Raw genomic sequence first — 22,868 nt, forward strand, 5'->3', positions numbered from 1 at the left:
TCCAAGTTTGTGTAAGTAGTTTTTTCTCAGTTTTGAAGAGGACTGTACGTGTTTGTGTTTATCCCTTCCCTTGCGTTTGGATTGCAGGAATAAAAAATGGGGATAGACATTACATTCCTTTCATATTCTGATTCTTTTGTTAAATGGAATCTCCATTCCAATTCTGATGTTTGGTAAGCATCAGAACCTGTGGGAATCAACGTCTGGATCTCTTTCCCCCTCTTTTCTATACTTTCAATTATTTTCTTTCCTTTTCCCCGATGAGATTACTTCCTCAAGATGAAGCTGCTGTTTAGAAAGTTTAAGGATATTATAAGCAAAACAAAATTAAAACATTAAAAACAACCTGCAAGATATTGATTCAACTTTTCTTGAATAAATCCATCATTCTGTTGCAAATTCAATTTGCGTGGTATAAATCAACAATCACGGCAAAAGGAAATCTTCCAGAACAAATGATGGCAGAGGGAAAGCCAAAGCAGCTATTTCTGTAGATCTGGAGTGGAATAGATTGGTAAAGTCTAAAAAATGGGGGAAATATTTCTAAATGTTCTTACTTTTTTTTTAACATACTGAAAATGATAACTGAAACTGACCCTGTTCAATTTTCCTTAGGGACCTTCAATTTATTATAATATCCCTCTAAGGCCCTGTTCAATTTATGATTTTTTTAGTCCAATAATTGCTTTTGTACTCACAATCGATTGCCATGATCTTAAATGAACATGACCCAAATTAACAATAATCATATTATTTCCCTCTAAATTGTGGAAAGACAAAATTTTCCCAAAAATATTCCTCAGTTTTTATTTCCCCCTCTAATATTTAGCATCTCTCTCTCTCTCTCTCTCTCTCTCTCTCTCACACACACACACACACTGCATTATAAACAAATATTTCATGAAAAATAATTTTATGATTACCAAACTTGCCCTTTAGAAGTTAAATTTAGGGAAATGATATCAGCACAGCCATGTTTTAATAATTGCACGAAATCTTTTTATCTTTTGTTACTTAAAGAGCCGTCAAAGGTTAATACAGTTCCCACAAAGTTTAATACAGTTCCCACAATGCTCCGACAAGCCAATTAAAAAGGAAAAATCATGCTCAGTTTGTGCAATTATAAAATATGGTCATGCCGATTTCATTTCCCCATTCATTGAAGTCTTGTGAAAGACCTCCAGATCATTAGGGCCATCAAATTCGCTCAAGCTATCTACCCATACTAGCATTTGCATCAGAATCATTCATGAAGTTAATCTTGATGAACATGAAATCTGTTTTTCGCCTTAGGTTTGCTCATAGGTTCCTAGTATTTTTGGATCATTTGAATCATTTGTTTTCCCTATGAGTGTATCTCAAGGATAGGGTAGGGGTGCAACTCGGGTCGGGTTCGGTCGAGTTGAGGCCAACCCGACCCGACTCGAGGAACCCATTTGTCCAACCCGAGCTCTAACCCGATGAGGATCAACCTGACCCAACCCGAAGAACCCAATTTTCCAACCCAAACGGAGTTCAACCTGACTTTTTAAGCTTACTTAAATAAAAAACGAGAAAAAAATGTCGGGTTTCTCTTGGGTCGGGTTGCCCAACCCCTCAACCTGAACCCGAACTCAACCCGCATTGGAAAACTCAACCCGACCTGACCCGAACTCAACCCGACTCGAGACCTTTTTCAGTTTGAACCCGACCCGAGTTGCACCCCTAGGATAGGAATGGTGCCTTTCATTCTTAAATGTACCACCTTTCTTTTCATTAATAAACTGGTAGGGGGGTCCCCGCCAATCCCCAGCTTACCTATGACAACAAAATAAAAATAAAAATGGTCGTGTGCATGCTGCTCCACCAACAAATTTAGCTAGGATCGTGGCCGACATATTTGATGTGTCTCCGAAATTTCCGTGGAAATAAGGGGTCTTTGATATCTTAGATAATTTTCATGTGATGCGAACGAATCCAATAGCCCTCATCATGCGCATTTGAATTGCTGGAAGGAAACAATAATTATTTCGCCCAAAGCGTTATGCTTCTATTCCTTTTGAAGGAGACATTTCAACTCCCGTGTGATCTCTGGAAAAAGACTTCAAAAGAATCATCACAGAACAATAAACACCTGTTTCAAATAATGGAAATGAAAGCTCTTTACATTAACGAGGTGATTCCAGGTTTTATAATGGTATTTTTACGAGTCACATTTACATATTTGTGTATTTCACAAGAACTATAATGCCTATAATATATGAAGCAAAATCAGTGGAAAAAAATACAATTTAATTGACGTTTATATATCTACACTAGTGACAGCCAATCAAATGAATGGTTTGGATCACCCAAACAATACACACACACACGAGAAAACGGTTTCTACACACAAGTGTAGATAAGTTATCTACACAAATCTGTCCATTTTTTTGCCTCCATGGTTCGAAGGGTTAGGATGATCCTATGGAGCTGATTTTTTGTGGACACCCTATCTATGTGAGGGCCAATCAAATGAATGGTTTGAATCACCCAAACAATGTAGGCCTCCACAGTAGTTTAAACTAGTGTGTAGATAGATAACTTTAACTTACCTACACTTGTGTGTAGAAACCATTCTCTCTCTCTCTCTCTCTCTCTCTCTCTCTCTCTCTCTCTCTCTCTCTCTATATATATATATATATATATATATATATATATATATAAAGAGAGAGAGAGAGAGAAAAGTGTAGCTACACATACGTGTAGCTAACTTAGCTACACTGATGGCTTAAAATACACTGGGCCCCACATTGTTTGGGTGATGCAAACCATTCATTTGATAGGCCCTCACATAGATAGGGTGTGCCCAAAAAATCAGCTCCATAGGATCATCCCAACCCTACGATTTGTGGAGGCAAAATTGGACGTGTAAAAACCTTCACAAATCTATCAATTTTTGCCTTCACAGTTTGAAGGGCTGGGATGATCCTATGGAGCTGATTTTTTGGGCACACCCTATCAATGTGAGGGCCTATCAAATGAATGGTTTGGATCACCAAAACAATGTGGGCCCACTGTATTTTAAGTCGTCGGTGTAGCTAAGTTAGCTACACCGACGGCTTAAAATACAGTGGGCCCACATTGTTTTGGTGATCCAAAGTATATATATATATATACTAGTAAAAAACCCCGTGCGATGCACGGGCCGACAAAGAACTGTACGGACCACGTCATAGGTTGATCCAAACCGTCCATGTGATGGAACACAAGATAAATAGGTTGTGCCCCAAAAATCATTTCCGTAGGCCGATCCTAGCCCCCCAATCTATAGATGTTTCCATAATTCCTCTTATCTTAAATCCGATGGTCAAGATCACCCTTTATGGTTTGAATGAAAAAATCATAAAGGAGGGGGTAAGATCGAAATTATATGGCTTTAATAGGTGCCTTTGTTAAAGCATAAAGGAGGGGTAGGATTGAAATTATTTGATATAATGGGTGCCTTTGTTAAAAGCATCAAGGGGGGTAGGATTGAAATTTTCTCGGTGAAAAGATGCGAATGGCAACTGTTGCTAGCAAACACAAAAAAAAAGTAGTAATTACAAATAAAAGATCCTCGTGCAAAGATGCGCATGTCATGGCAAATGTTGGTAGCAAAAAAAAAAAGTAATCATGACAAAAAAAATAAAATAAGCTAAAGTTATAAAGTTTTCAATGACAAATTACCAATAAATGGTTACAAAGTTTTTAAATTACCAAAAAAATACGAACAACATGTAGTAATTTATGACAATTACTGGAAAAAAGTCAAACATCTACAGTGTATATCTTTCTCTTTAAGAGGAGGTATACACAGAAGCTACATGTATATGAGGTAAGATTGAAATTATATAGTTGAATGGGTGCATTTGTTCAAAAAAGTCAAAAACTGTGACGTGTAAATCTCACAGAATTTTGGAAATATTCAAAAAATTCTCTAATTTCTCTTCTGCTATAATGTAGGAAAAAAAATATATATATATATATATATATATATATATATATAGGGAGTACATAGGAAACGACAAACAAGTGGAGTATATAGGAAACAGAGAGTAAGACATATGGGAGAGGCCAACAATGGGAATGTGTCATGTGTGCAAGCAAAAAAAATCTACTTTTTTTAATTTCCCTATACATAGGGCCTGGGTTACGTCACTTGTGATGCTGTGGCGAGAACCCATTTGTTTGGTGCCCCTCCCCGGTCTTACTATTTCTTGGATCCTCAAGAAAGAAGATTAAAACTAATATAGACACAAAAGCCAGTAAACATGTGAGTATGTAGTCATAAGAGACAAAGGGTAAGTCGTTTACCTGAGACTAAAACCTGGGGCGCACTTAAGCTACCGCATGGTACATTTGACAAACTGCTCATGAACATGCATGAATTGACAGGTTTGACTTACTACATAGTGTTGATGCCGAAATCTGCTCCGGTCGAAACGTGCTCCAGAATAACTTCAATATGTGCTCATCCTGCACTTAGAGAACATGTGTTAGGGGTACCGGAGTTTGGACTCCAGGAGGCCACTCTGACGCTCATGTTAGAAATCAGCAACAAGAAGGAGATCTAAGCAGTAATGAAGCAGAGTAACAGTCTTTGCTTATGTGAACGAGTGGGGGTCTTAATTGTAGAGGAGGAATCCTAGGAAGTTTGAGATATTTGCCCTTGTGGGAGTCTTTCCTTATTGGTCGACTTCCCCATGGAATTAGCTTCCATGTTTATCTTTACAAGTACAGGTTTCCTTATGGGAACCAGTTTCTATCTTAATCACTGATCTTTTAGGATAGCTGCCGTGCTTGGTTCGGTTTGTTCCCTAGGGCACTTTCCTGATTTATTCGGGGTTGCTATTTGTTGGGATGGAGAGACCATCTTGCCCTTGTCATCGAAGAGGCAAATTTAGTTGTCTAATTAGGCTAGGTGCCATGTGTCCAGTGCTTATTGAATGGATGGATTTTACCCCTAATACATAGTGTATGTTAGGTGGTGCCAGTGTTAGGCACTGCAAGAGGAATTTCCTCCGAAAATGGATATCCGTCAATCTACTATGAACCATGTGTTTTTAAATTTTCACTGACATCGACATGAAACGACCCAGATGTTTATGTTTCAATCCCCACTGAAACTGAAATCGAAATGATTGAAATACACAAACCAAAATCATAAGTATAATAGTGGGATACTATATCAGTACATATTACATAATTAGATTTATATACATTGCATATGAATAATAGTGGCTCCTGTAATATGTTTAAATATTTATATAATACATATGAGAAATTTGGTATGTAAATATGAACATCTGTGCAAGTCACTAGATATTCGATATTGTTAAACTATTATGGATGGTTATCTTGCTTATATGATGATTTCTAAGTGTGTATTTGTGTATATTCAAGCATTTTCCAAAGTTTCATCTTTAAATTCTATTATTTTTGGTTGAATGAAAATCTATAATTTCTATTATTTGCATATGTTTTTATATGTTTTCGCAATTTTACGGAAACTTCATCAAAATTTCCAACTAAAACCAAAATTGTTTTTATTGCTGAGGCTACTAAAACCGAAATTCAAAACTTTGCTATGAACTATAGTGGAACATGGCTCGCGACCAAGTATGTCCATGTATAATAAATCAAGCTCGTACTTGGGTTGCATTAAAAAAGAGATGAAGAGCTGCATTGCTGAAGGGGTACAGTAAGCATCAACTCTTACCAAGGTCCTCTGTAGCAAATTGACCTCCAAGACAGGGAATAAATTGATAGAGAAGGCAGTGGATGTCACATGTGAGCATGGTTTGAAATTTCGGTTTCGGCATACATTTCGAACCTAGTCGAAACCGAAATTTCAGCCGAAATCCCGAAATTTCAGGAAAGACACGAAATGTCGATTTTTTGGGCTGAAATTTTGATAATTTCGGATGAAATTTGGGAAAGGAATATAAAAATAAATTTTTTTTTTCAAATTTCGCAGAAATTGACAAAATTTCTGATATTTCGGCCCAAAATTTGGCACGTTTCGCCAATTTCAGTTCCAGTCTTGACCAAAATTTAAAACGATGCCTGTGAGCATGATTCCATCTGCATAAAGGTGAAGAACGATGATGGTATTAGATGGATTCAATGTGAAGAAGAAAGTCCAAATTTCTGAAACTAGATGCAGGGAGCGTAGTAAAGACTATATATGACTTTCTATAGTGTTGAGGATTTAGGGAATAATACGGCTCACCAGATTTCTGTTGAGGAACAGAAAAACAAACAAACAATGTTAGTGAAACCTTTTCCGATGCGGCGAGATAAGGCACGGACTATGTCGCTCTCTTTAATGTGAATTTGTGCCTCTGCGGAAACTAATTCCGATGCAGCAAATTACTGACGTAATCACCCCCATGATACAACAGCCCGACGCACTGTCGATCTCTAAGAACTGTACAATCTAAGAGATTCGAACCACCCGAACACTCCAATTGCCCAACAAAATATGTAAAATAGAAAGAGGAAGAAAGAAAACTCCGTTTATAAACACGAAGAAACAGTAAACTTCTGTAATGGTTTTTCGGTCTATTGTTAAAGAAAACACAGAGAACCCTCTCTTTTATAAATTAAAACGTGTCCGTTCAACACACCCTTTAATGTAGTAAAGACGCCCTTTAATAAAAGAGCCGTTCAAAAGACGTTACAGATGCGAAATGTCGCATCCCAACAGCCACAACGTTTAGGAACGGCGCAGTTATTCGTAAAATAATGGCGGCGTTATTTACCCAGTTATTCGTCGGCGTTCTTTTTTAAGAACGGCGAAGGTAAAGGTAATGTTTTAACGGACTGAAACAAAAAATTAAAATATAGGGCAAGAAAAAACCTTGACTCATGCGCGGCCGGCCGCACCAGGCCGGCCAATGCGCATGTGTGCTATAGCCAAAAGCCTACCGGGTCCACTTGGTGGCTCATGCGCGAAGGCCCCCTTTTTCCTCTTCTCATTCACAAAGCTAAAGAAGCTAAATTTTGCGAAATAAAATCTATCGATTTCTAGATACCGAATTGAGTGCTTTGCAATTGCTTGAAAATTCAACCCTCATTTTTCATAGCAAAAGTGAAAGATAGAGAGATACCGGGTGTTGTTGAGAGAGGTGTTTGAGTAAGTTGTAATCTTAGAACAAGGGGCTATACACCGGAGACGAGCTGTAGGGTTCTTCATTGATCTCATCCACCCTCATCATCCGAGATAGTATTTGTGAGGAGAGATCGATTTCCTGGGTATACAAAGCAGAGAGAGAGAGAGAGAGAGAGAGAGAGAGAGAGAGAGAGAGAGAGAGAGAGAGAGAGAGAGAGAGAGGAATAAAGAGGAGAGAGAAGGCGAGGGAAATCTTCATCGGGCCAAAGAGAAAAAAGCTAGGAGCGAGATTTTAGGGTTTTCCCATTTTTCGAGTTTTCTGAGGAATGATAAAAAATCAGAGAGAGAGAGAGAGAGAGAGAGAGAGGCAGCGGGGAAATGGACGTATGAGGGTCCTGAGGGAGGGATAAAAAGAGGCGAGATCAGTGACCGCATATAGGGGTGAGAGAGGCAGCGGGGAAATGGACGCGTGAGGGTCCTGAGGGAGGGATAAAAAGAGGCGAGATCACTGACCGCATATAGGGGTGTCTAAGTAAAAATAGGGGGTTACAATATTCAAAGTGTTTAAGCGGGAAGAGCCACTTATTCCGTCTGTTCTGCAACGGTCGACTTAGGAAAAGGAAACTTCTGATGAAAGGAAACTTCTTACCACATGGATGACACGATCTATCTAAGCACCCGTGCTAAAAAGGAAACTTCTACCCAAAAGATATTTATGGGGTGCAACGTCTTCCTCGCTTTTGCAATCAGATCCGTTGATCTGAGGGGCAACTAACAACTTGATCAGATGATCTAGCCCTTTTATCCAAGATTTGACTATGGAAAATAGGGGTGTACCTTGTGTCGGGCTCAACCCGAACCCGACGGGTTCAGCCCGATTTGGCACGAGTTGGGTTGGCATTTCCTCAGGTTGGGTTGGGTTGGGTTGGGTTAGGAATGGCAAAAGCCAACCCAGTTTTAATTTCAGGTTGGGTTAGGGTTGAGGGCTTGGCAACCCGACCTGATCCGAACCCAACTTCTGTCCACTAATTTTATCTTGATTTTCTTTGGGTTCTTGTATTTTACTGTTTGGCTCAAGGTGAACCCGAGCCAACCGGGCTCAACCCCACCTGATTTTAGGGGTGTTCATTATTTGGTTATAACCGAACCGAACCGAATTGGTTTGGTGGTTCGGTTCAGTTTTTTTCCTTTTCGGTTTGGTTTCGGTTATTTTTTTTTTTGGAAATTCGGTTATTCAGTTTCAGTTTCGGTTATCTCAAGAAAAATTCGGTTAACCGAATACTCGAAATTATGACAAAAACCATTATTTTTTCAAAAAAAAGTGTTATATGGGCACTCCGTAGGATGATCAAAACCGTCCATTGATTGATCACAACTTAATTAGGTTGTGCTCAAAAAATCATTTCAAATAGGATGATCCTAGCCCTCCGATCCAAACCGAGATTTTGCTTCTTCCCTCTTTTTCTCCCACTATTCGGTTATAACCGAATAACCGAATTTTTAATTGGTTCGGTTTCGGTTCGGATTTTAGAAATTTCAGCTCGGTCATCGAATTTTCGATTATTGGCGAATTTTTCAATTATACGAAGATTTCCACAATTTACGGATAAATGTAATTAATGCAAGAAGCCAATTATGGGAGCATTAGATGTGCATATGTGATAATTTATGCCTAGTCCTTTGATTCATAGAATTGAGATCATCTAGCCTTCCTCGTGACAGAGCACCACAAAAATCAGTTTACTTTTTAGGATTGACATGGGCAATTTTTCTTACTATTTTTCTCGATCATTTCAAAATGGAGATGATGGACACTTGTGACCTCATACAAAAAGGATAGCTTAAGAATGTTGTGATTTTACGAATATCTTTTTACACACATAACAAGAAATAAAACGACACAGGATAAAAAATAAAAAATAAAAACACAGCATACACAACCAAGAACAAAGAGATTTAGGTGGTTAGACAAGGATTCCTATGTCAGAGGCAATATCTAATCTTCCACTATGGAACAAAAACAAGGAGTATAAGAGATTTAGACAAACCTTTGAAGATGATTCTCAATCTCTCACCTAGTAATTTCTCTCATTTATACATATTCATATTTTAGAGTACCATATATTACACTTGTAGGCCAACCAAGATTTATGTGTCTCGTAATTTCGGTTCTAGCCATAGTTACCAGAAAGAGTAATTAGGAAAACCGGTTTTACAATCTAGCAGGAACTGAACATATGGGTCATGGCCATTATATCACCTAATAGGTGTTTTTTGTACACACATGGCACATTCTCATTGTTGGTCTCTCCCATTGGTCCTACTCTCGGTTACCATATCATTTTCCTTTAAAAAATTTCAATAAAGTGGGAGTGCCAGGTGCAAATACCATTCTCAAAGGAAGAGAATATAATTCAAAGGAGTAAAAAAAACCCTAAGAAAGCAATAATATCAAAAACTGGAAAATCACTGCACACATACTGTTCAAATTTATGTATATTTAGAGAAGTAGATATAAGACTATCATTTTTCTGATATTTCAATATAATTTGGTCATGGGAAGTTTTTCCATTTTTCATTTTCATAATAGTATTTATCATCATCAATATTTGAGATTTTAATTAAATGTCTAAACATTGAAACAATGAACAGCTGCCAGCAACCATTCCTTCATACGTTCTTTTTGAACCATTTTACCATCCATATCCTGAAACACACAAGAAAACAAAAATAGATTTAGTAAAGGGTTTAGCACATGAAATCTTTTTTCTATTAGTATTATAACTCACCTCTGCCCAAATCATGCTCAAAAGGAAACCTTCATGCGGTGTGACATTGATGTTGGTCACTTCCAAGCCAAGAACACTCATGGCCTCTATCAGTTTTAGAAACACCCCTCTCTTATTCTCAAAAAGAACCTTTATGACCACCTTACTAGCATTTATAGGATTCACCTCAACCTCTACCTGTACAAATGAACAACAAATTAACTTATATCTTGACGAATTAGAATGTCTATGATTATGCAATGAAACCACATGCACAAAACATCTATAACCATCTAAGTAATGGGCTAAACTTTTTGGATTAGCTGTGATCTAAAGCTCTCAAAGATCCATTTGACCAAGCATTTTAATTACAATAAGCAGAGCATTAACCCTGTTTTTCATGCACTCACCAAACTAAGGGTGCAATTTGAGTCGGGCCCAGTTGAGCCTTTGCAAGAAAATGAATTGGAATCAACCCAAACCCAACCTGAATTTATAGTAAAAGCTCATTCGAATTCCCAAAAATCGCCCCCAGTTGCACCCCTACACAAAACATACCGAGGTGGGGTACCATTTTGTTTGTGAACTTGTTTCCTATAGAACGGCCTCTGTTCAAAGAAAATTTGATGGTAGTAAAAGGCACAATTAACACCCAATTTTTTGTAAATATGTTTGGTGCAGGCTTTTACAGTCATTTCAGAATCCAATTACTGTTAGCATAAGTAAAAAGTTGCTAGACCTAATTAGGGTTTATCATTTATGCAATTCACCCAAAATGTGGAGTCTTTAATAGGATCATTCGGCCCCATTCTCGGGTTTTGGCCAAGGAGGACCTGACATGGATGATGCTTTATCCACCTAGTTTGGGTGTAAATTAATTCTGTAACATGACTATTCTTGTTAGAATATCGGGGATCTCATCGTTGGATTGAGTTGAAATTAGACCGTTGGATAATCATGGTGGTAGATTATGTTAGTGATTTTGCATTTTCAAAATCATGTATATTACATGTTTTAGTGTTTTGGAAAATGTTTTATCAAAAGCGTTTGGGAAAAAGAAAATGTTTTCTTGGAAATATTTGCTTTTACAAAAGGATGTAGAAGTGTAGTTGAAAAGATAGTCCCGTACCGGATGAGAGAAAAGAAAGAGAATGGCTTATAAAGCACTACCTTTTCTAACTCTTGTTGATTGCACATTGGGTTGAACCCATGGTTGGACCCGCGGGACGGTGCAACGCACCGTTCGCACACGCGCGCGCGCGGCGTGGGCAATGGGCTATAGGGCGCATAGTGGCGCTTTTTTAGGCGATGTATGAAGGGATGTTCAAACTTAATATCAATAAAGTGAATGTCTTTGCTTATGTTTTGGATTCTTCTTTATCTTTATGGCATAATCGTTTAGGACATGTAAATACTAGGAAAATGAATGATATGGTTAAGTTAACCTTAATTCCTAAATATGAAAATGACTTAGTAGATAGATGTAAAACATGCATGCAAACCAAGATAATCACTAAGTCATTTCCTAAAGTAGATAGAACTTCTAACTTGTTAGATTTAATTCATAGTGATGTATGTGACATACATAGTGTTCCCACGAAGGGAGGTAAAAAGTACTTTGTTACATTTATTGATGATTATTCTAAGTACTGTTATGTTTATCTACTTAGTCATAAAGATGAGGTTTTAGAAAAATTTAAGATTTATAAAACTGAAGTAGAAAACCAATGTATAACAAGCATTAAATGTCTCAGATCAGATAGAGGTGGTGAATATCACTTTCCTCATTTCTGTGAATCAGTAGGCATAGTCCATGAAACTTCTGCCCCTTATACACCACAACAAAATGGTGTAGCAGAAAGGAAGAATAGGACACTTACTGAAATGATTAATGCTATGCTTGTTAATTCTGGTTTAAATAAAAGTTTTTGGGGTGAAGCCTTACTTACAGCTTGTCACATTTTGAATAGGGTACCAAGTAAGAAATTTGATATAACCCCTTATGAATTGTGGAAGAAAAGGAAACCAAACTTAAATTACCTTAAAGTTTGGGGTTGTAGATCTATAGTTAAAGTCCCTAAACCTAAGTTAAGAAAATTAGGTGAAAAGGGTATTGAGTGTATCTTTTTGGGATATGCTAGTCACAATAAGGCCTATAGGTTCTTAGTTATAGAACCTAATGATTTCATAGATGTCAATACCATAATTGAATCTAGAGATGCATTTTTCTATGAAAATAGGTTCACTTCAATTCCTAAAGAAATTGAACCTATAACTTTTGTAGATCATCTTTTAGAATCACAAACAGAAGTTGGTGAACCTAGTGTACAACCTAGTAAAATAAGAAGAAGTTCAAAAGATAGAAGGGATAGGAGTTTTGGCCCTGACTTTGTAACCTACCTGGTAGAAGGGACAAGGGAAAAACTCCAAGGTTCTGTCTTGTTAAACTTAAGCATAGAAAGTGACCCTCAAACCTATGGAGAAGCCATAAAGTCATAATATGTTGCTTTTTGGAAAGAAGCAATTAATGACGAAATGAATTCTATCATGGGTAATAAAACTTGGATTTTGGTTGACCTACCACCTGGGTCTAAACCTATAGGATGTAAATGGATCTTCAAGAAGAAGATCAAAGTAGATGGGACCATAGAAAAGTTTAAGGCAAGGTTAGTTGCCAAAGGGTTTACTCAAAAACCCGGTATTGATTACTTTGACACATGCACCTGTTGCTAGGATTTCTACCATTAGAGTGTTGATTGCCCTTGCTTCCATATACAAACTTCACATTCACCAGATGGATGTTAAAACCGCATTCTTAAATGGTGAACTTGATGAAGAAGTGTATATGGAACAACCTGAGGGATTTATTCTGCCAGGCCAAGAGCATAAAGTATGTAAGCTTATCAAATCTTTGTATGGGCTTAAGCAAGCCCTTAAACAATGGCATGAAAGATTTGATAAAGTCTTAGTGTCAAATGGTTATAAGATACATGAGTCAGATAAATGTATATACAGTAAATTTAAGGGTGGCAAAGGTGTTGTTATTTGTTTATATGTTGATGACATGTTAATTTTTAGTACCGATATTGAAAGCATTCAAAGTACTAAATCATATCTTTCTCAAAACTTTGATATGAAAGATATGGGTGAAGCTGATGTGATTTTGGGTATTAGAATCATAAGACAGGATAATGGTCTTATTCTAACACAATCACATTATATTGAGAAAGTTCTCAAAAAGTTTAACCATTTTGAATGTTCACCCATTTCAACACCTTTTGACCCAAATATAAAGTTGTATCTTAATACTGGCAGGACTATCTCTCAACTAGGGTATGCTAGTGTAATTGGTAGTCTTATGTATGCTATGACTTGTACTAGGCCAGACATAGCATATGCTGTAGGTAAACTTAGTAGGTTTACCAGTAATCCTAGTTTTTCTCATTGGAATGCAGTCTATAGAGTTTTAAAATATTTAAAGAAAACTATAGACTATGGTTTATGTTATAGTGGGTATCCAACTGTAATAGAAGGATACTCTGATGCTAGTTGGATAACTGAGCGTATAGACCATTTATCAACCAGTGGGTGGATTTTCACCCTTGGTGGGGGAGCAGTCTCCTGGGCCTCTAAGAAACAGACATGCATAACAACTTCAACTATGGAAGCAGAGTTTATAGCTCTGGCAGCATGCTGTAAAGAGGCGGAATGGCTTCGGAATTTGTTATTAGAAATTCCGTTATGGTCTAAACCAATGCCATCGATTTATGTCCATTGTGATAGTCATGTCACACTATCAAGGGCATATAATCATGTTTATAATGGTAAGTCCAGACATATAGGACTTAGACATAGTGCTATAAGAGAATTACTTACTAATGGAGTAGTAACTATTGATTTTGTGAGATCGAGCCAAAACTTGGCCGATCCATTCACTAAAGCTCTTGCAAGAGATCTGGTGTGTAAAACATCATTAGAGATGGGGTTAAAGCCATTAACCAATAGTCACCAATGATGGAATATCAACTCAACACTTGAATAAACATCAAGTCTTGAGTTCAATGAGTCCAAGTACATCATATGGAGTGATTGCAAGCACTATAATCTGTATTATTTGCCATCCCAAGGTAAAGTGCTTGGTACCTGTAATGTTTAAAAGGAGAAGGCTGAGTATTTAAACTCTTAATAGGCTTATAACATAGTGTTGGAGTGTTTTAGTTACAGGGGCACTCTTGATAAGCCTACCTATGTGAGTGTGGAAGTGGTGCCGCTTCCTATGAGACCTGGCTAGTCTCTAGAGCACTCATGAAACCAAGATATAGACACAAGGCCAGTACATGTGTCGGTTTTAGAAATTGCCCAAAGAGGTGAAATCTTATGTGTGAGACGTATCCGGTTAACCAAATAGAATAGCTAGTTCAAAGATACGTCTACTATGCAATTCTGGTTAACTTTGATATGTCCTCACTAAGTGAAGGTTCAAATCGAGAGATACCTTCATCTATGTATAAGATTTCCAAGCCTGATGAGAAAATTTTCTTTGATTTTGAAAATGGTGGGGGATTGTTAGTGATTTTGCATTTTCAAAATCATGTATATTACATGTTTTAGTGTTTTGGAAAATGTTTTATCAAAAGCGTTTGGGAAAAAGAAAATATTTTCTTGGAAATATTTGCTTTTACAAAAGGATGTAGAAGTGTAGTTGAAAAGATAGTCCCGTATCGGATGAGAGAAAAGAAAGAGAATGGCTTATAAAGCACTACCTTTTCTAAATCTTGTTGATTGCACATTGGGTTGAACCCATGGTTGGACCCGCGGGACGGTGCAACGCACCGTTCGCACGCGCGCGCGCGGCGTGGGCAATGGGCTATAGGGCGCATAGTGGCGCTTTATTGGCGCTTTTTTAGGCGCACTTCGCACGTACGCAACTTCGCGAGGAGCGATTGGAGCCTTTAATTTTTCCAGATTTGATCTGCACCGTTGGATCAAGATGAAGGTGGACCGGTCGGATGCGTGGGTCAAATGGTTCGCAGGCCCATCAAGCTGAAATGGTTCAGTTGGGTTGGGCTTCGGTTCGGGCCTAACGGTCGGCCCAACGGGCCCATGACTCCAACGGTCAAAGGGTGTGATCAAATGGGTTGTGTCCCTTCCCCCAACGGTCATGTGCCAAGGGGGTGTGATCCACACCATAGATGGTTGATCTAACGATGACTGGGTTGGAGAGAGGTTTTACTCAAACCAACAGTCACCTCTAGAATCAATCAGGACCATTCAATATCAATGGGTGCGATCTAACGGTCAGATTTCAAACATTCTGGAAAGGTACCCTGTAGAGGTGTTTTTCACACTGAAAAGACACCAGATGGTCTATAAAAATGTGCAAACTTCAGTCATTTCACATAAAAATCGAATTGGCAATTCTGACAGACTTTACACTCTCTTCTACACTCCTACAAAAATCCCCAAGTATTTCTACATACTGTTTTTCTTTTGTTTACTGTTCTAGATACTGTTTTTCTGCAGAAACAGAATCTAGAGATTTCTCTAAGGCTTGAAATTTCGGAAGGGCATTTCGGGTTTGATTCCGCTAGTACTACGCGTCATCAAACATTAGTAGGGCTTCCCTACTAGGCTTCATTGTATCTTGGAGGCAATTCGCGGATCCCCTTTGCACACTACTAGTGGGGGCGAATCTTGTCTTAAGGAAAGTGATATCACGCCTTGAAGCAACAAGTTTCTGTTTTCTATCATCAACAGTACCCTCAAAAGGCATGTTGGTTAAATGTGGTAATCTGGTTTGATGAGGCAATTAGATCAAATTAGTAAGTAGGTTAGATGGGGCAAGCTAAATAAATTAGAATATTAGGTTTGATTTGGTTTGGTGGCAAAATGATGTAGGTAGGTTTGTTAGAAAAGTAGATTAGATTGAGATTATATCTTTCTATGTTTATCCTTTTGAGTGTTCTATTTAAACCCTCATTGCTTCATTGTAAAACATCCAAGTTTAGTGAAATTATTAGAAAATTAACAATTCTTTAATTGGAACAAGGTTTTCATATCCGGTGTACCTTGTTCTCTTCCATCCCAGGTCCCTGATTAATTGTACATTTAGCAATCTCTTTGTTAGCAGTCTTTTGCTTGCCTATATCTTCATCTGAAATTTCCAACAGTTCTTCCTGTAGGGTTTTCACTTGGTTCTCCAACTCCTTGATATAATTGGATGCATCGTCAAGTATCGTCTCTTTATTCTTCTAAATCAAATAAGTCAAGGATGATGAGTGAATGCCGAAAGGAATTCAAGATGAAAACACAAAAATAAAAGCCCAAAAATAATCAGTCTTGGGAATATAGGCCCTGTTCGTTTTGGATTCTGAGAATTGATAAAACCAACTTTTGGATTCAGAATTAAACTCAATTTTGAGTCCAATAATCGGTTTGGACTTAAAATCAGTTCTCTAAATGGGCCTGTGATTCCCTTGGTGGTAGTTGGAACTAAAGCATGCAGGGCAAGGAGCCTGTTGTTGAGCTCAGTTCTTCTATTCCTCTCATCTATTGATTTCTTGGACATATTTTAGAATTTAGGATTTCCACTAATCTTGAATTGATTAAAATCAATCTAAAGATGTGCTTATGTACAGCATTTACATGATAAACATAGAATGAAATCAATCTTGAATTGACTTCCACTATTCTTGTAGAATTTAGGATTTCCACTAATCTTGAATTGATTACAATCAATCTAAAGATGTGCTTATATAGAGTATTTACATGATAAACATAGAATGAAATCAATCGTGAATTGATTTCCACTAATCTTGTAGCATTTAGGATTTCCACTAATCTTGAATTGATTACAATCATGCTAAAGATGTGCTTATATAGAGTACTCTTTTGGAGAGTATCTGCCTCTTAATAAGCATGATTAGGGAAATGTTTTTCTGGCTCTAAATTGTACAAAGAAAAAAAATCCAGAGAAAATTATTGCGCAAGAAATGTTTTTCTTGTGCAATCCAAATGGGCCCTAAAGGAAAATAAAACATTGTGTTTAGTTGAAACCAAGGTTTTAAATTTCGATTTCGGTACTCATTTCGGACCCCACCGAAATCCGAAATTTCGGGGCGAAATTTGGTATTTCGATTTGAAATTAAGGACCGAAATTTCGGCTGAAATTTTGTAACAATTTTTTTATTTTAAAAAAGACATTTTCTTGAAATTTCGAACCGAAATTTTGTATTTCGCAAAATCCGGAATTTCGGCAAATTTCGTTATCAGCCTCCACCGAAATTTCGGATTTCGGTCGAAATTTAAAACCATGGTTGAAACCATAGGTACCAGTTAAAAAGTTTGGGTCAACTCTTCCCCAATCTACGTGCAATGATTTGATACTAAGCGTCCGATTTTAATGGATGGTAGAAAACAAAAACGACCAATGTATATTTCACGAAATAGCTTCATTAGCTATTAGGGTTACTTGATCAATGCGAATTTTGTGGTATACTGCGGCCTAATGCTATGGATGGATGTAAAATGGTTAGCCCCACACACATCATTAACATTTGGAGTAAAGCGGTGGTCCTCACCATGGATTTGGGACTTTGGGTAGAGATGGTGGGCCTACTCTTTTTTTTGGTAGGTAAGCTGGGGTTGAGGCGGACCCCGACCAGATATATTAAAAAAGAAAAAGATTACATTCTAGCATAATCAACTCCTAATGCATCGGAGAGGATTACATCATTCAAGGGGGGGGGGGGACCTAAAGTTGGGGAGGATCGATATACCCTTACATTGATAATCGAATTTGGAGAGAATATATGCAGCTTTGTTTGCCTCTCTCCATGAGTGAGATATATCCCAAGAGTCAAAATGTTGAAGGATCGAGGTGATTGAATCCATAGTCCCTAAGCTCCTCCACGGACATTTTTGGATGCCTTGCAACACGCACAACATGAACGGAATCAGATTCAATCCATATATGTCTGGTGTTGAGCACTGTGGCCAGTTTTACTCTGGTGTTGAGCACCGTGCCTTCCAAATGAAGCATGTGTGGAACCTTCTTCAAAACAGAGACACTCCCTGGAACCACTGGTTTCTCGTCAAATACGTAAGAAACAGAAACTTCTGGTTAATAAAAATGCCAAGCAAACCTTCGTGGGCACTGAGAAGCATGTTCAAAGCCCGAGAATCCCTTCAAAATTTCATTTGCTAGGCCATTGGGGATGATCAAATGTTAACTTCTGGCACCAACCATGGCTCCCATCGGGAATTATATGCCCATCCTTGTCCATTGGGACCATCAGAAACCGTATCCCAAACAACGCTACTGTTATGGAGGTGATTCAAAGAGGTTACTGGGCAGATATCCAAAACAAAGCACATTTAAAAGAGATGAAGGACAAACTCTCATCTGCAATTCTCACCCCAAATAGTTCAGATAAGCTGATTTGGAAAGAAACAAATGATGGGATCTTTACAGTAAAAAGTGCCTGGAATTCTCTTCGCCCTCATCTCCCAAAGGTTGAATGGTTCTCTTCAATCTGGTTTCTAGGCAACATTCCTAGGCACAGATTCATTTCATGGCAAGCGATCCAGAACAAACTGTCAACAAAAGATAGACTTCATTTTCTTTCTTCCTTTGTTGATTCCCGATGTCTTCTCTGTAAATCTGACCGGGAAAAGAGGGATCACCTTTTTTTCTCTTGTTCTTTCTCGGCATTGGTATGGTGTTCCCTCCTTCGAGGGATTTCTAATAGAAAAAAGCAATTCACCTCCCTCATTGCAGAAGAGGAGTGGATACGGAAGAAATTTAAAGGAAACACTCAAGTTGCTACCACTGCAAAAATTGCATTCTCTGCTACCATCTACTTTATTTGGCTTGAAAGAAACCAAAGAGTGTTTGAAGGTAAGGCCTCCCACAAGCAAGATATTCTCAGTAGCATTCTTCTGTCCACGCGTATCAAAGTGCTGCACCTGAAGCTTCAAGATAGTTCGAGTGATCTTGCGATCAAGATCGCATCACATTTTAACCTCCCTCTTTTTCATAAACAAAAGCTCACCAAATTCTGCATATGGATTCCGCCGGATGGGCTCCATCAGAAGCTGAATTGTGATGCGTCTCTAAGCTCCGATGGAAGATCCGTGGGGGGCATTATACGAAGCAGTTCAGGGGATCCCTGGGATGCTACTCTCTTTGTAGCCCACCTGCTGCCATTCACGAGCTGGAAAATGGTGGGCCTACTCCATCAAGACCTTAGGTGTAAAATGATTGGCCCCACCCCATAAAAAATATGAGGTGTAAAGCGATGGTCCCATCCTATAACGGAGTTTTATTCGTTGTGAAAGTTTTAAACGGCACACCAATAAAACTCGTTTTTTCAAAAAAGAGAAAAAAAAGAAAAAAAGGGAGTTTAAAACGGAGTTTTGCTAACTATGGGCCAGCCTACTGCATTTAGCCATCCTATTGGTTGTCATTAGGATCAACCGATCCAATCATATAAAAATGAGGCAGAAGTGGGGCCCAATGAATGCCATTTAAGAAGGAAACCAACATCTACCACATGTATGGTAATTGAGTCCTTCAATCACAAATCTACCCTATTATCCTTGACCCCACTCTGATAGGCCGATTCTAAACCATTGATCAAACAAGATTAAAAAGAAGCCCTTCTGCATGCCTCAATCTTGCCGTTCGGCAACACACCTGGACCCACTTTGAATCCCTGGATGGCCAAACTCAGCGCACGTTACATTTTGTCAGCTAATATCCGCAGTACCCTAATTTTATAACGGCACTACAAGTTTTGTATTTTATCTCTATCCATGTACTCATGTAGGCATGTACTCACCAAAACCCTAAAAACCCTCCTTAAACCCTAAGTTCCTAACCCAGCCCACCATCTCAGAACCCTCATTTCTCTCTGAGCAAAAAAAAAAAAAAATGTCGTCTTTCTCTCGCCTTATGCGAAACCCTAATTTTCTTCTTCTCTCTCGAGGATTCTCATCCTCTCCATCTATTCACACAAGCTTCTGGTCTCCCATTATACGCGAAAAAAACTTAGAAACCCTAGTAGAAAAATTCAAGGAATCCTCTTCTGATGAAAGATTCAGAGCCACTCGCTATCTCTACGATGTGGCAATCAAACGCCTTTCTTTCGCGAAGGAATTCTCATTGATTGAAGAAATCCTCGAATACCAGAAAAAATATTTAGACAATTCTTCAGAGGGTTTTGCATCCCGTCTAATCTCACTCTATGGAAAATCCGGAATGTTCGATCACGCTTCAAAGATGTTTTATGAATTGGGTGGATTCAAATGTCCTCGGACGGTAAAATCCTTCAATGCCCTTCTCACCGCAGCTTTAGATTCGAAAAATTTTGAGAAAGTAGGTGAGATTTTCCACAAATTGCCCTCAGAATTATCTGTTGATCCTAATGTTATTTCGTATAATATTTTAGTTCAATCTTTATGGAAGATGGGTTCTTTGGATAATGCGTTTTCGGTGCTGGAATTGATGGAGAAGAATGGGGTAAGACCTAATTTGGTTACGTTTAATACGCTTTTGAAAGGGTTTTATGTGGAGAGTCGGTTTTCCGATGCTGAGAAGATTTGGGCTAAAATGGGAGAGTGTAATTGTAATCCTGATATTGTTAGTTTTAATTATAAATTGCAAGCATTGGTTTCTGAAAGGAAGATAGAAGAGGCTGTGAAATTAGTGGATGGATTGAAGAGCGAAGGGCCGAAACCTGATACGTTTAGTTATAATGCTTTGATTAAAGTGTTTTGCGATGATGGGAATTTAGAGGAAGCAAAGAGGATTTATAGTGAATTAAAGGTAAATGAGTGCGCCCCGAATAAATTCACATTTGAGACCCTCATTCCTTGTCTTTGGGAGAAAGCGGAGTTTGATATGGCTGTTAAGTTGTGCAAGGAATGTTTAAATCGCCACCCTTTCGTCAGTGTGGAGGTCTTGCAAGGTGTGATTGATGGGTTGGCCAAAGAGTCGAGGATTGAAGAGGCTAAGGCGCTTGTTGAGCTCGGGTTGTCAATGAGCCAGTATCGTTCTCGCTTAAAAGTGCCTTCTGGAGCAGAATGAGATTGTTTTCTTCTATGATCTCGTATCTAAACTATTCTGATCAGTAAAAATTGTCTACTTGTGCTTATAATTTTGTTTGGTTAATGCATTTGCAGTTGCCATCTTCCAAGAGGTTTTCAATGTTACATTTTCCTTTCTTGTTGGTGTGGGGCTTTCTATATTACCTGCAGCACTAGATGACTTCACATTGCATTTCATTTCATATCTGCAAAATATGTTGAAGAACATGGGTTTGTTACTCTTGATAGTGGGAATATCAGATTAGTTTATGAAATCAAGTCTTTTGTATCGGACTATCATTTGTTTTGCAGGTTTAATTAATGTAATTTACTATTTCAGTTAGGTTTGATGCTTATAAATTGTAGGGTGTATATGAATTATGAATGCATTTCATGTTTGCAAGAAAATTTTCGAAGGGATCTACTATCACTGACAATGGAAGGCAGAGCATTGTTTATCTTTATTAATAAAGGTACCTGATCTCAAACCCAAGATATTTTTTAAGTTTCATCTAGCATGATCATATCCAATAATAGTGCTGTCTCTGTGTTCTTATATTGGAGATTATGTATGCTTGTGTACAACTATGAGTTTATGTTGATACTGTTGGAGAGTATAATCTAATGCTACTACTGTTGTGTTTGTTTTGAGTCTTTATGTTGGAGCCTGTATGCTATGAAAAGGTTTGTGTGCATGTTACATTGGTTGAGTTTGTTGGAGAGTATATATAGTCATGCTGCATGCTCGAGCTCTTTTTTGTTTCAAATTAGTGAAATATACATCAATGTTGACGTATTGATTATCTGCTTTGGTTAACTCCAACCCATATATATCTTGTTTGTATCCCCGAGATGATGAGCTGCTAATGTTGATCAACATTTCTCAAGTATAAAATGCCTTAGATTGAGAATCACATTTTATGTACAAGGGCACCACCTTTCTCATTTTGTGAAAAATGTTCCTTAAACTTCTTGGAAAATGCGTATCATAGCCACAATTTGCATCATTTATTGGAATCTGAACCAAAACCGAGGTGGTGTTGCATAGTAACTATGATCTCTCAATATGCATAGTGTTATTTGACTTTTGAGTGATCCATTTGAAATAATTGTCACTTCTTGACATTATATAGCCTCATTATTAATTCTTTTCCCTACTCAGTAGTTCATGTATCAGTTCGATTTTCATATTCTTTGATGGATGCAACAAATTTAATAGGGCCTGATTGTTACTCGATTGTTTAGAAACTCCTTTACTCTTCACTCCGCCCTTCGCCGCCCTTTCCCTCGTTGTTGTCGCTGTCCGCGGTTGCCTTCACTAGTCAGTGCACCCCTTCCACCCTCCTGTCTCGTCGACTATCATTAACCACCATTAATGAAAGATAGCTTTACGCATTCATTTGTTCACCAATAACACAAATTTACCACTAACTTTTTTTGAGTTTAGCTGCAGAAAGTGATAAATTAGCAAAAATCCAAGTAAATTGGGAAAAATCGAGTTACATTGGCAAAATATCAGGGTAAATCAGCAGTCCCCTGTTTCGGCACTCGCTAAGGCTAGTGTAAGCTCACTATTTGTACTTATTTTATTAAAATGATTTATTATTTTACTAACTTCTATTTACTTTTCTCATAGCACAACTTCATCCAACACCTTTCAGGACATAAGGCACAGCTTGATAACAATCTAGTGTTTTTTAAAATCTCAGTCGTGTTTTTAGTTGTTTATCATGTAATTGTATTTTTATCTGGGAATATCAGATCGGACAGTAGTGTATCAGATCAATTTTGACGGGTCTAGCAGATCAAATATCAAGGGTGGGATGATGAATACGAGCATGCCCGCTCGTTCGTCATATAAAATCTCTGGTCTGCATATATATTATCTGAATGATGGT

General features: G+C 38.0%; 3 protein-coding genes across 3 annotated transcripts; 2 read left to right on the forward strand and 1 right to left on the reverse strand.

Annotated features, from left to right (window-relative positions):
* Positions 1-9,743: 9,743 nt before the first annotated feature.
* Positions 9,744-18,167, reverse strand: LOC143882448 (transcription factor ABORTED MICROSPORES-like). The gene is made up of 5 exons (XM_077385938.1): positions 18,128-18,167; positions 17,825-18,000; positions 15,951-16,133; positions 9,904-10,080; positions 9,744-9,821 (listed from the first exon to the last, which is right to left on the reverse strand). Exons 1-5 carry the CDS (start codon positions 18,165-18,167, stop codon positions 9,744-9,746), a joined length of 654 nt encoding a protein of 217 aa, XP_077242053.1.
* A 40-nt stretch (positions 18,168-18,207) lies between these two features.
* LOC143882449 (uncharacterized) lies at positions 18,208-19,161 on the forward strand. Its single transcript, XM_077385939.1, has one exon. The coding sequence runs from the start codon at positions 18,208-18,210 to the stop codon at positions 19,159-19,161; it is 954 nt and encodes a 317-aa protein (XP_077242054.1).
* Positions 19,162-19,720: 559 nt separating this feature from the next.
* Positions 19,721-21,113, forward strand: LOC143883958 (small ribosomal subunit protein mS78 (rPPR3a)-like). Its single transcript, XM_077387291.1, has one exon. The coding sequence runs from the start codon at positions 19,817-19,819 to the stop codon at positions 20,969-20,971; it is 1,155 nt and encodes a 384-aa protein (XP_077243406.1). The 5' UTR covers positions 19,721-19,816; the 3' UTR covers positions 20,972-21,113.
* The last annotated feature ends 1,755 nt before the right edge of the window (positions 21,114-22,868 follow it).

This window comes from Tasmannia lanceolata, unplaced genomic scaffold, assembly GCF_043159265.1.
Source record: "Tasmannia lanceolata isolate RefF3 unplaced genomic scaffold, GAP_Taslan_0.1 ptg000008l, whole genome shotgun sequence".
Classification (NCBI taxonomy): domain Eukaryota; kingdom Viridiplantae; phylum Streptophyta; class Magnoliopsida; order Canellales; family Winteraceae; genus Tasmannia; species Tasmannia lanceolata.